This window comes from Aptenodytes patagonicus, chromosome 13, assembly GCF_965638725.1.
Source record: "Aptenodytes patagonicus chromosome 13, bAptPat1.pri.cur, whole genome shotgun sequence".
NCBI lineage: Eukaryota > Metazoa > Chordata > Aves > Sphenisciformes > Spheniscidae > Aptenodytes > Aptenodytes patagonicus.
In genome coordinates, this window is record NC_134961.1 from 13727259 (window position 1) to 13739960 (window position 12702).

At 35.9% G+C, this 12702-nt stretch overlaps 1 protein-coding gene across 1 annotated transcript in view; it reads left to right on the forward strand.

The window, feature by feature from the left end:
- The window catches only part of SMG1 (SMG1 nonsense mediated mRNA decay associated PI3K related kinase), a 69027-nt gene that overhangs the window by 39314 nt on the left and 17011 nt on the right, over positions 1-12702 (forward strand). The window contains exons 26-41 of the mRNA XM_076351321.1: positions 1537-1646; positions 2040-2187; positions 2578-2737; positions 3366-3486; positions 4167-4415; positions 4720-5004; positions 6004-6148; positions 6441-6579; positions 6883-7113; positions 7212-7389; positions 8231-8392; positions 8712-8929; positions 9132-9286; positions 10253-10475; positions 11491-11737; positions 12335-12564. Coding sequence (XP_076207436.1) covers positions 1537-1646; positions 2040-2187; positions 2578-2737; positions 3366-3486; positions 4167-4415; positions 4720-5004; positions 6004-6148; positions 6441-6579; positions 6883-7113; positions 7212-7389; positions 8231-8392; positions 8712-8929; positions 9132-9286; positions 10253-10475; positions 11491-11737; positions 12335-12564 — 3001 coding nt within the window. The remainder of the gene's footprint in view (positions 1-1536; positions 1647-2039; positions 2188-2577; positions 2738-3365; positions 3487-4166; positions 4416-4719; positions 5005-6003; positions 6149-6440; positions 6580-6882; positions 7114-7211; positions 7390-8230; positions 8393-8711; positions 8930-9131; positions 9287-10252; positions 10476-11490; positions 11738-12334; positions 12565-12702) is intronic.

Sequence of the window (12702 nt, forward strand, 5' to 3'; positions counted from 1 at the left end):
AAGATGCATCTTTTCACACAACTTAAATAATAGTAAAAAATAACATGCCTGTCAGTGATACAGTTCTTAAATATTTTAATTCATTAATGTGAAAAGTGTATTAAGGAGGTGGTCTTGGCTGCTTAAATTATTATTTTTTTTTTAATGGAATTTAGAATTGTAGTTTGTGCATTTATTTCCTAACCCTTGATATTTGTCTAGTTCATGAAAACGTATTTGTGACATTGAAATAGTCCTTCAAGGTTTAAGGGTCCTTTCTGTTTCATTTGACAACTTGATTACTTTCCATCCCTGTACTATTGCAGTAAACATCATAAAATCCTTCTGGCTGAAATTTTTTGACTTGAAAATAAAAGCATAGAAGGAAGCTTTGAAATAAGAAGGAAGCTTTGAAATAAGATCTTGCAGGTCTGAAAAGGTGACTACTTCTGTCAGAGAAAGTGGTGATCCTTTTACTTTACTGCAGTAACTCAGAGCGTGCAGTTAATCCATTAGGAGAGTGAGTCCTTGTCATGGATGTGAAAATGTGTCATTTCTGAATGGTCGTGTTTTTGTAAACTAAACCCACTGTACTTCTGATAAACATCATGAGTGCTTGCTGTACTGTTGCAGAGGTCTGGTTGTTTTGGCTGGTTTGAGTTAGTTTTCATCCAGATAATTACTGGAGGTAAGATACTATACCATCAGAAAAATCCTGTAAAGAGCTCCTGAGGATGCACAGCACTCTTGACTCTTCTGCTCCTGAGCAGGCTGAGAAGAGACTCACAGTAGTAATGAGGATCAAAATAATTCAGCAGAAAGGGGAGTTTTCACATGCTGAACGTATTTTTTTCTTTTCTAATGCAGATACTTAGATAATTACTTCTTCAGTGGATAGTAACAAGAATATTGAACCTTGGAGTCTTCTGTATTCTGAGCCATCAAGCCTCTTAACCTTTCAGTGCCTTTTCTTGTGTACTTCTGTAAAAGTCTATAATGCACAAATTGTTTCCTAATATAGAACAATGGAGGGGAAAAAAAAGTTAAATTTGTTGCTTCAGGCTGTTAAGCGATATAAATTTTTATAATCTATGACCTGCACAATATTCCAGTATTTCTGGAATTTTGGTTTCACGTAAACTGAAGAGTTGAAACCATGGCCTCATGAAACTCTGCCCCAAAACCTACTTTTCTGTGCATGGGGGGGGGAAGTTTTGGGGCTTGCTTTGTTTGTTTTTAAACTCTTCCAAAGTCAACTTTTTTCTTCCTGACTATGGTAGAAGAGTATTATATATTATGTGATGATAATATGAAAAGCTTCGTAGCTGGAGAGATTTTTTTTTTTCCTTTCACTTTGATAATGAATTTATCCATTTGGTACAGTACTATTGCCTTTATTGATCTATGTGAAAATTAGGATTTTTGCTTAGAATTACTCATGAGTGTTCTGTAGGGTTTTGAGTTATGCTTGAGTCTTTCTTTTTTGCTGTGTAAGATATTTAGCAACTGGAATGAAGTAAGAAATGTGAGAATAAAACTATAAACATTGAATTGCAGATCTTTGAGCAGCTTTGAGTCTGGACAACTTACTGAATGCACTGAACAACTAGAATTATTACCAGGAGAAAATATCAACCTACTTGCAGGGGGATCCAAAGAAAAAATAGGTATAAATGCATAAGTTAACATTACTTCAAATACAAAAGTAAATATTTCTTCATGTAGCTGTCTCTATAAATGACAAACTGACACTTCTGAATGCAGTTTGCTGTGTTCAGTGGACTGACCATAACCTTTATGAATCAAGCTTCAAAATGATTGGCAGTGGTCATTCTAAATGTTGATACAAGTGTGTTTTCTGGAGTTAATGTTTGTTTATAGGTAATCTATCAGCAATTTCTAATATGAATACATACATATATATATATATTTAAAATATATATATATTAAAAAAGAGGTTTTTTCCAAACTCCCTTGCTCTCAAAAATGCATTCTCAGACAGTGACACTTGATAAAATTTGGCAGTTCTAGTTGGTTTCAATTGTTTAATCTCCATGTAGACATGAAGAAGCTCCTGCCTAATATGCTAAGTCCTGATCCAAGAGAACTTCAAAAAGCAGTTGAAGTACAGCTTTTGAGAAGTTCAGTATGTCTGGCAACAGCTGTAAACCACGTAGAACAGGAGCAAAAGTGGCAGTCAATATCTGAGTAAGTTGAAATGTGCTATGAATGAATGTAATATACTGTGAAAAGGTGTTCTAGTTTGTTAAACGTAACTTTGTGAAAAGCATACACTGCTTTGTACTTCAGCATCTGTGGTAGTTTGCTACCAGTTTTAGCTCTTGTGAGTTACAAGCTTACTGAGGAAAAATAAGATGATGTTTAACTTGGAGATTATGTAGTTCTTTGAGTTGATAAAGTACTGCTTCTTGTCAGTTTAATAATAAAGTATCATACTGTAACTTGTGCGTGACATTGCAAGATTTTCTCATCATGTCTTTGAAGATGTTGAATTTGCTTTTTCTTCAGTAATTTTGATGACTGTTTACTCTTAAAGTCTAGCTAACAAAAATGACTGTTCTGATTCTTTTATTTCAGAAATGTTATTAAGTACTTGAAGCAAACATCACGAATCGCCATTGGACCTTTAAGACTTTCCACACTCACTGTGTCTCAGTCTTTACCAGTGTTGAGCACTCTTCAGTTGTATTGTTCTTCTGCTTTGGAAAACACTGTATCCAACAGGCTGACATCAGAGGTATGTCTGTGTGTTTAAAGCCTAAATTGGAGTAATGTCTGTCTTCATGTCATGAATATAGAACATACATTAATTGTTTTGACCATTGTTAATCATACTGTAAAAAGACCTCATTTAGTTTTCGAAATTTACATCTCAGTTGGACTTCTTTCTTTAGTTGTAAATATACCACCTCTTTCAATTACTTACAGTATTTTTAAAGTTTCATTGGTAGTTGCTTTTTAGAGAAGTGTTGATATATTTCTACATTGTAACACTTATTCCTACAACACACACATGTAATTAACTTTAAAATATTTATCAAAACCCAATCACTTCAGCAATTAAAAACTCAATGTCAAACTTCAACCAGCATGAATGATCTAGTTCTGATTTCTAATCACATTGTTCAGAAAACAATTCTGCTTGATTTTGAGCTATTCTTAGTGTTGTCCTCTCAAAATCAAGCATGTCTTTCTGGAGTTGCATAAAACATACTTGTATTTTATTAGTTAACGATAAAGAGTGGCTACTAATACAAATAAGAACGTTTACTCTGCACTAAAATGGTCTTTGGTTTTGATAAATGAAAATAGTTTTAATGAAGATGTCTCTCGTGACAACTATGCAACTTCTATGCCTCTTTCAGGACTGTCTTATACCTCTCTTCAATGATGCTTTGAGGTCATGCAAACAGCATGATGTAAGGCCATGGATGCATGCGCTGAGGTACACAGTGTACCAGAATCAATTGATGGAAAAACTTAAAGGTATATAAGCTCTCATTTTAGTGTCATGAAAGGTAAATGCAGCATTTGAACTTAAATCTTCTGCTGAAAGCAGCAGCTGTGTCTTTTTCTATTATTTAGATGGATTACTTTTTAAAAGCCAAGTTTTGGTTATTTAGGGGTCTCAAATACTACTGTAATGTAGACAGTGTTAAAAAGAAAAAAATTTATTCTGAAATGCTTAGCAGTTCTATACTCACTCTTCTAATTGCACTTTACTTGCTCATCTCTGTACTTTAAATGCTTTCACGTTTGAACGCTTCAACACTATCAATATATGTGTCTTTAAAAACAATCATGAAAGCCGTTTAAATGTGCAGTGTGATAAGAGGTAATGGGAGAAAAAGAAGTTGTATTAGGGGACAAGTAGATTTCTTAGTTAAGAACAATGCTTATAGTGAAAAAATTACTCTTTTGCCCAGCAGATAATCTGTGGATATATTTTTTTTTTTTTTTTTGTTTCAGGTGGGTATGTAAATATTCTAGGCAGAAATGAAGTAATCTAAATTTTTGAAGGAGGTGTTAGGAAATACGAAAGAGCTGAGCAATTTTTTGCTGATGGCCATGTACAGAATACATTGGGCAGAAATTATCTGTATACCCCAGGTGCAATTATTGTTTGTTTAATAATTTTGTTTAGAATGTCTTGCTTTTTTCTTCAGAACCAACAGTCCCAATTAAAAGCCATCTAATGGAACTTGGATTAACAGCAGCGAAATTTGCACGGAAGCGAGGAAATATTGCCCTAGCTACACGACTGCTTGCCCAGTGCAGTGAAGTTCAGCTAGGGAAAACCACCACTGCACAAGACTTAGTCCAGCACTTTAAAAAATTGTCTGCACCTGGTCAGATAGATGAAAAATGGGGTCCTGAACTTGATATTGAGAAAACAAAATTGTTATACACAGCAGGTGAGTATTTGCTAATTAATGTTGTAGATACTTGGGCTTCTTGTCCTTATAACCAGGCTAATTCCCCTGACCTTAAAGAAATCATAATAGGACAGTATCATTAGGAATTGATTTAATCCTATTAACTGTTGTCTCAGTCTGAAAGTGTTTTCACAAGTCTTTTCTTGTCATTTTTAACTTCAAAAGAGAATTTTCTGTGTAAAAATACATTGTTACAAGCTGTATCTGAATACGCTGAATTTCAGAAGAAGTGTTTCGAATAAAGTTAACACTCTACTGAAGATGTGCTTTTCACGATATGCAGGTCAGTCAACACATGCCATGGAAATGCTGAGTTCTTGTGCCATATCCTTTTGCAAATCTGCCAAAGCTGAATATGCAGTTGCTAAATCTATTCTCACGCTGGCTAAATGGATTCAAGCAGAATGGAAAGAGATTTCAGGACAGTTGAAACAAGTATATAGAGCTCGACAGCAGCAGAATCACACTGGTCTGTCTACCTTGTCTAAAAACATATATAATTTGATTGATCTCCCAGCTGTTAATACACTGGAAGAAGAATATCCTAGGATTGAAAGTGAATCTACAGGTAGAGGTGTTCTTATGCATTTTTTGTTAAATTAGTTACTGATGATTCCACTGAGGGATAGCACCAGTTATATTGATAAAGACTAAGTGCTACATCACTGATGTATTTATTTTACTAATACAAATATAAACAGTGTGTGTTTGTGCAATAGGTATCTATACACATTTAAAAAAACCAAACATCTTAATACTGATATTTCGTATTTCTTTCACATTTTTCTCATTAAAGTGATTGTGGCCTGAACAAGAAATTAGAATGCATTTATTTTATGAGGAGGATACCAAATCTTGTCATGCTTCTGTCTGCTTTCAGCTCCGATATTTGTTAGTTTGAATGAGATCTCTCAGATTAAGCATCAACAACCTATATTTTGAAGGCCCTGATAAGTGTGAAAAGCAGTTACCTTAGGTTTTCTCATGATCTTTAATCTACGCTTAATTTGAACACTTCTGTTGTTGCCACAAAATGTACTCTAATTGCCAATTTTCGGCAGACTTTCCTTCAAATGTCAAGATAAAGTTCTTTCTTTGGTTAAACATGGATTTCACAAATAACTTAATTCCTCTCTTGTAGAGTCAGAATTACTTTAGAGCTGTTAATGGATGTTAGGTGTGTTTTGACTTGATGGTGAAGAAAATAAATATATACACAAATAAACACAAACACACTGCCCTAGGTACTTCATAAGTCTGCTTTCTGAAGCGTCTTGCTCTTTTGGAGATAATGAGTTTCTTGCCTCAGTACCATCTTTCTGTGAAAGAGAAAACAATTGTAGCGTACAGGCAATGGTTGTTAGCAAAAGAAAAACTGGTCTTTGTTTTGCAGCCAATGTTAGAACTGAAAAATAATTGCATTTCGGAAAACTTGACACTTTTGGGTACTAACTTGATGAAAAAAAATATTATGTACTTAAACTATTTTGCTGTTATTTTGTATGTTGAGGAAATTAGAAGCAGGTTTTACATCATAACATATACTGCTCTATTTCTTCCATCATAGTAAATATTGGAGTTGGAGAACCTGACTTCATCTTGGGACAGCTGTATCACTTGTCTTCGGTACAGGCACCTGAAGTAGCCAAGTCTTGGGCAGCCCTGGCTAGTTGGGCTTATAGATGGGGCCGGAAAGTAGTTGATAATGCCAGGTAAATTCATCCTAACGTTTCAATTTATACAACACAACTAGTTTTCTTTCTTAAGATAAACCCTAGCTTTGTATTTATGATTATTGTTCTTTGTGGTCAGAAGTCACATGTGAGCAGAGAATTGTGCATATTCTCTTGATTGCTTGCCCTCTTTAAAAAGAAGGGAGTTTAATTCTGAGTTAAAAGGTGAAGATTTCTTCCTTCAAGAAGTCTTATATATACAATGTTAATGGGTTCAGTAGCTCTACGAATACTAATATATTGGGGATCAATAATTCATTAAATGTTACAGTCAGGGAGAAGGTGTTCGTCTGCTGCCCCGGGAAAAATCCGAGGTTCAGAACTTGCTTCCAGACAACATTGCAGAGGAAGATAAAGAGAAAATCTATGGGATTCTTGGGCAGGCAGTGTGTCGTCCAGCTGGGATTCAAGTAAGTGTAAATTTGCTTGCTTAAAAAATGTTCAACTTCAGTGTGAAACTTCCTTTTCCTCCACTTGTGATTCATATTAACTCTTGTAAATGCTTTTAAGTTAAAATTCAAATAATATAAGAGTTCTCTAAGAAACTATCTGTTAGCTAAGCGTTAACATGTCTGTTCTGTGGACTATGGTAATATGATCAAATAATGCAATTGCATGAGTTGCCTAGACAAAAACTGGATTAGGAACTAATACTGCTTGTACAAATGGTTGGAGGACTTAATCAAATCTACTGTCTCTTTATTTGCATTTAGGATGAAGATATGACTCTACAAATCACTGAAAATGAAGACAATGAAGAAGATGATATGGTGGATGTTATATGGCGTCAATTATTAACAAGTTGTCCCTGGCTTTCAGATCTTGATGAAAATGCAACAGAAGGGTTAATTAAAGTGTGGAGGAAAGTTGTAGACAGAATCTTCAGTCTCTATAAACTCTCCTGCAGTGCATATTTTACTTTCCTCAAACTCAATGCTGGTCAGGTTGGTGTTTGTGCTGATGAGGAAATCCAGTTACAAACTCTTCTAAATGATGATATGAACTATATACTTAGCTTAGAGGAGTATTTCTTTCTTTCAAGGTTCTACTTGATGAAGACGATCCCAGGCTGCACTTAAGAAATACTTCTGAGCAAAGCACTGATGATGTTATTGTGATGGCGACCCTAAGACTGTTACGATTGCTTGTGAAACATGCTGGAGAACTTAGACAGTATCTAGAGCATGGGCTAGAAACTACACCTACTGCTCCCTGGAGAGGTAAGTACATGTTATCTAGTTATTAAAATTAATTTTGACACATTTCCTCTAAATAGAAGCAGAAAGGTATTCATTGCACTTTCATAAAATTTTTATTTAAGCGTGATGGAAAGAGAGCCTGTTTTTTACTAAATAATTTCATTAAGGGTGTTCAAGTCTCTGCCATGCATTCTGATCTTAGAATAGAGAAGTAGCACAGATTCTCACCCCCTCCCTCCCCTGCCTTAAGACATTGAAAGGAGAAAGGAGATGCAGTTTTTGAAGTACTACATTACATTACCACCTTAAAAAAACGGGGTCGGTTTTTTTCCTAGCTACAGTTTGAAATACTGTTCAGAGAAATATGTGTGGCTAAAACCAGATGTCTCAGAAGTAGTTGTTTGTCACTACGCTACTGGTTCTGGTTGCTCAGGGACTTTCCCACAAAAGGTTATTGAGTGAAAGTGTGGAAGGCAGCAGAAGAGGAGGCCAACTATTGCAAAATTGTACTTTCTTTTGAATGTCCAGTTATGCTAACTTCAAGAACTATTAATGTGACTCTCCTTATTTTTGGAAAAATGATATAACAGATACAATGTGCAAAACTCAATTCCTAGTGCTTGACTAAAGGATTTATATGTTGCATCTGATGTTATCTGTATTTGAATAGTAGGGGGGGAAAAAAAAGCTTTTGCCTGTACTGTGACAGACAGTTATTTAAAACAGGAAGTTTTTATTGGGAAACTAGACATTTACGTTCTCCTAATGCAAAACCAACATGCTTTTAAAAACAAGATAGAATTCTTCATCCTTTGAAGTGTACGGAAATGAATTGGCACATTTTCTTTTCCTGTTTATGAAGGTATTATTCCTCAGCTTTTCTCCCGTCTGAATCACCCAGAAGTGTATGTTCGTCAGAGTATTTGCAACTTACTGTGTCGAGTGGCTCAAGATTCTCCTCATCTCATACTATATCCTGCAATAGTGGGTACCATTTCACTTAGCAGTGAATCCCAGACTTCAGGTATGGAGGAAAAAAATAAATGTTTAAATACACTTTAGCTAATATATTTTATATACTGGATAAAATGATACTGAAGTTTTTTCTTTTCAGTAACTCTGATACTTTCTATCTTAAGAACATTTTTATTATGGGACCTCACTGATACCTTTCATTTGATTTACCAGTTTAGCAAATAAGTTAGTTTTTTCAATTTTATCATCGGATACTTGGCCAGTACTTAATGTAATATGGGAACCTGATGCTAAATGAAGTATTGAGTGATGTATCTTTCAAGGCCAGAACAGTGTAGATAATATTTTAACATCTGTTTTTAATTTAGGGAACAAGCTGCCTTCTGCCATCCCTACTTTGCTAGGTAATATTCAAGGAGAAGAACTGTTGGGTGGTGAATGTGATGGAGGGAGCCCCCCAACTTCTCAAGAAAGTAGTAAAGATGACACAAAAGTTGGATTAAATGAAGATCAAGCAATGATGCAAGACTGTTACAGCAAAATTGTGGAGAAACTCTCTGCTGCAAATCCAACAATGGTATTGCAGGTAAATAATCCAAATGTATGTTACTTGTGCTTTTATTTGAACCACAAAATACGTAACTTGTTTATCTTGTGGGTAGGCCTACTGAAAGTTTGGTGTATCTTTGCTGTTAGGCTGTCATCTTTTTTCAAGTTGTTCATCTACAAGAATAAATGTTAATACTAGTACTCTTAAAAATAAATGAATCTTAATTTATTTTATACAGGTTCAGATGCTAGTGGCTGAGCTGCGCAGAGTTACAGTTCTTTGGGATGAACTTTGGTTGGGAGTTTTACTCCAGCAGCACATGTATGTCCTCAGAAGGATTCAACAACTGGAAGATGAAGTCAAGAGGGTCCAAAACAACAACACTTTACGGAAGTATGTCTTTTTTGAATAATTCAAGTGATAATCGTAACAAATGTTTGTTCTTGGGAAAGCATACAGTCAAACCGATCAATAGTGTTGTTGCTCCTGAATTTGTACTATCCTAGCTGCTTCTTTGTAAGCCAGTGACCTTATTTCAAGAACATTTTGGTGCTACAGCTATACTCTAATCAAATGAGAAACAGCAACAGTCTACCTGTGAATCCATGTTGGGATTTCCTTAGTAATAATGTGTCAGAACCCAATGCATATTAAGTTGTGGATTATGAGATCCTAGTTCTTCATTCCAAGGTCTTTCTTACAAGTCAGCTGAAATGAGGACAAGCATGTTGAAGGATGTAATCTATTCGGAGTTTACTGTAAATACAGATATTTGGAATAAACAGAACATCTTAATCTGCTTTTGGTTTTCAGTGTTCAGCAAGTCTTTTCTTCTCTCTCACTTGGGTTCTCCTGTGAATGGATTTGTGGAAGAGGAAGGCCATTCACTGGGAACCTGATTAAGCTTAAGAACACCTCTTGAATTCAATAGTCAGGGCTGACATGGAAAGGGAGAACAGCATGATCTGAATTGCGCTCTTCCCCTTCTTTATAGTGTGGTACACCCTCAGGAAGTAGTAGTTAGGAGCTCTTTTATTAAAGGAAATAGTTGCTTCAGGAGGTTTGAGCTCTCTGAGCTTCTCATCAGGGTTTCCAGTGGTGAAGAGCCCAGTTCAAATGTTTCAGTTTAAAAACAAACAAACAAAACAAAATTAAAAAAAAGTGTGCTTCAGAGGAGCATGCATTCACTGTGGAATGAAATACTCTTCCTTTTAATACGGTCATCCTTGAAGACCTCATTTTAGAGATGCAACCATTTTCATGAATTCTTAGATGTCTCATTTGTGGTCTTACTTTAATGCTCTACTTATGAAGTAACTTGGTTTTATGGAGTTAAGAGGAAATATATTTTTTTAATAGAGAGGAGAAGATAGCAATCATGCGTGAAAAGCATACAGCTCTAATGAAGCCCATTGTATTTGCTTTGGAACACGTACGGAGCATCACTGCAGCTCCTGCAGAAACTCCTCATGAGAAATGGTTTCAGGATAACTATGGAGATGCAATTGAAAATGCACTAGAGAAACTTAAGAATCCTTTGAATCCTGCTAAACCTGGAAGCAGCTGGCTCCCATTTAAAGAGGTATTATATGCACAGACTAAGAGTACAATGTAGAGACTCGACACTCTTGCTGCACCATGTGCTTGACCCTCTCCTTAGTATTTTCTTGCTATATCAAAATTGCAGCCTGAAACTTTGTCTTCTCTGCAATCACCACAGGCATGCTAGACACTAAAGCAAAGTAATTGTTGCTTGTGTAACAAGTCTTACTGACTGCATTATTGCATTTCTACCCAATGAAATTTATGTTATTTTTTTCAAATCTTACATCTTCTGCTGTCTGAGATCCTGTCAGTTTTGGTGGCAGAGGGCTTTAATTTTTTAAATACTCTTTCTGAAACTCTATGCCATTTGAGTTTAGTGGATTTAAATTCTAACAAGTTGGTACTCTGGTTATCTAAGCGTAGTCCTCGGGCTGTGCAGCAACCTTCAAATGATCAACCCTTCCCAAATATACTCTGTTTTTCAATTATGTGATCTTGTCTTACTAGTCTTATATGGGTCTGAGGAGTAACAAAATATATATTCACTTGGATATCCAGAGCCAATCTGGTGGTTTTTAAAAGTCTTGATAGACAGAACCTGGGTTTTACACAGAAATAGATTTATTTATTTATTTATTTATTTATTTTTAGTTCCCCTTCTGCTTTGCAGAACAAACAAGCATGCAGATACATAAACAGGAGGTTGCTGAATGCTGCTGCTTTTGACCACAGCTCAAATATTTATAAGTGCGGGAGCAAACCTCCTGAGGAGTTTGATTTTTTTTGTGACTTTGGTGCTTATTGCCAGGCAGGGTATATTTGCTGCATAAAGGATTATTTTTAGATTTTTGTCATTTTCATCCTAAGCTATAAATGAATTAGTAGCGTGGCAAGGATGAAAGGTAGTTTAAGAAAAATCTCCATGCTTTCTGGAAGATGACTACCATTAAATCTGTTCTGGTGGGTGGGTGTGGTGTTTTGGTGGTTTTTTTTTTTTAATGCTAGCTGTTAAGGTGAACCTCAACCTAAAACAAAAAACTTCTTTGGAATAGGTTATGCTAAGTTTGCAGCAAAGAGCACAGAAGCGGGCTAGTTACCTTTTACGGCTTGAAGAAATCAGTCCTTGGTTGGCTGCCATGATGAACACTGAAATAGCACTTCCTGGAGAAGTATCTACCAGAGACACAGTGACAATTCATAGTGTGGGCAGCACCATCACAATTCTGCCTACCAAAACCAAACCTAAAAAGTTGCTTTTCCTGGGTTCAGATGGGAAGAACTATCCCTACCTGTTCAAAGGTAAGAAATTGAAATTTTCTCATATAAGTTGCTGTCTCTTGTTATAAATGAGACTATATTAAAGTTGGGAAGATGCATGGTTGCAGCTTCTGCTTTCTCTGCCTGCATGATACAGAGAAATAGTTGTTTGGAGTGTCTGCTCCCTCTCCTCCCCACCTCCCACCTCACCATACATTTTCCAGGATTTTTGTTTTGTGAACCTGTTTCAGATCCCTTCTTTATAAGGGTTGCATCAGAAACAGTGTTCTGCTTGCATACTGATAGGATTAGCTGCATGCGCTTTTCCAGAAGCTTAAGGTAGCACCCAGAAAAGAACTTTGGAGACTTCATGCCTTCCCTGAAAGGGAAAGACCTGTTTGTTATGTTAGTAACTGTTGTGTGTACTGCTCACAGAGAGAGCTGTCATAAACTGGTGATTCTAGTAGGTAAATGGTATGTAAACCTTTAGGTTTAGGGAACAACTCATCCTTAATCTGCATAATTTATAAAGCTATTCATAGTCTGAAATGAAGTAGGATTTCAAAAAACGCTAAGTTTTGGGCTTTAAGAGAATAATTTTTTAATCTAAAAACTAAATTTTAAACAAATTTATCGCAGGTTTGGAAGACTTGCATCTAGATGAAAGAATCATGCAATTCTTATCAATTGTGAACACGATGTTTGCTACCATTAACCGTCAAGAGACACCGAGGTTCCACGCGAGGCACTACTCTGTGACACCTCTGGGAACAAGATCGGGCTTGATCCAGTGGGTGGATGGAGCTACACCTTTGTTTGGTCTTTACAAGCGGTGGCAACAGCGAGAAGCTGCTTTACAAGCACAAAAGGTAACAACTATGTTTTATGCCAGCTAGGACATTTCAGAAGGGAAACATTTATTCTGATTTGCTTTCCAATTCTAAATAATGTAGTCTTAAAAGGATTGTGTTTCGTTCATAATCATGCAGAATGGTTCTGTGTATTCG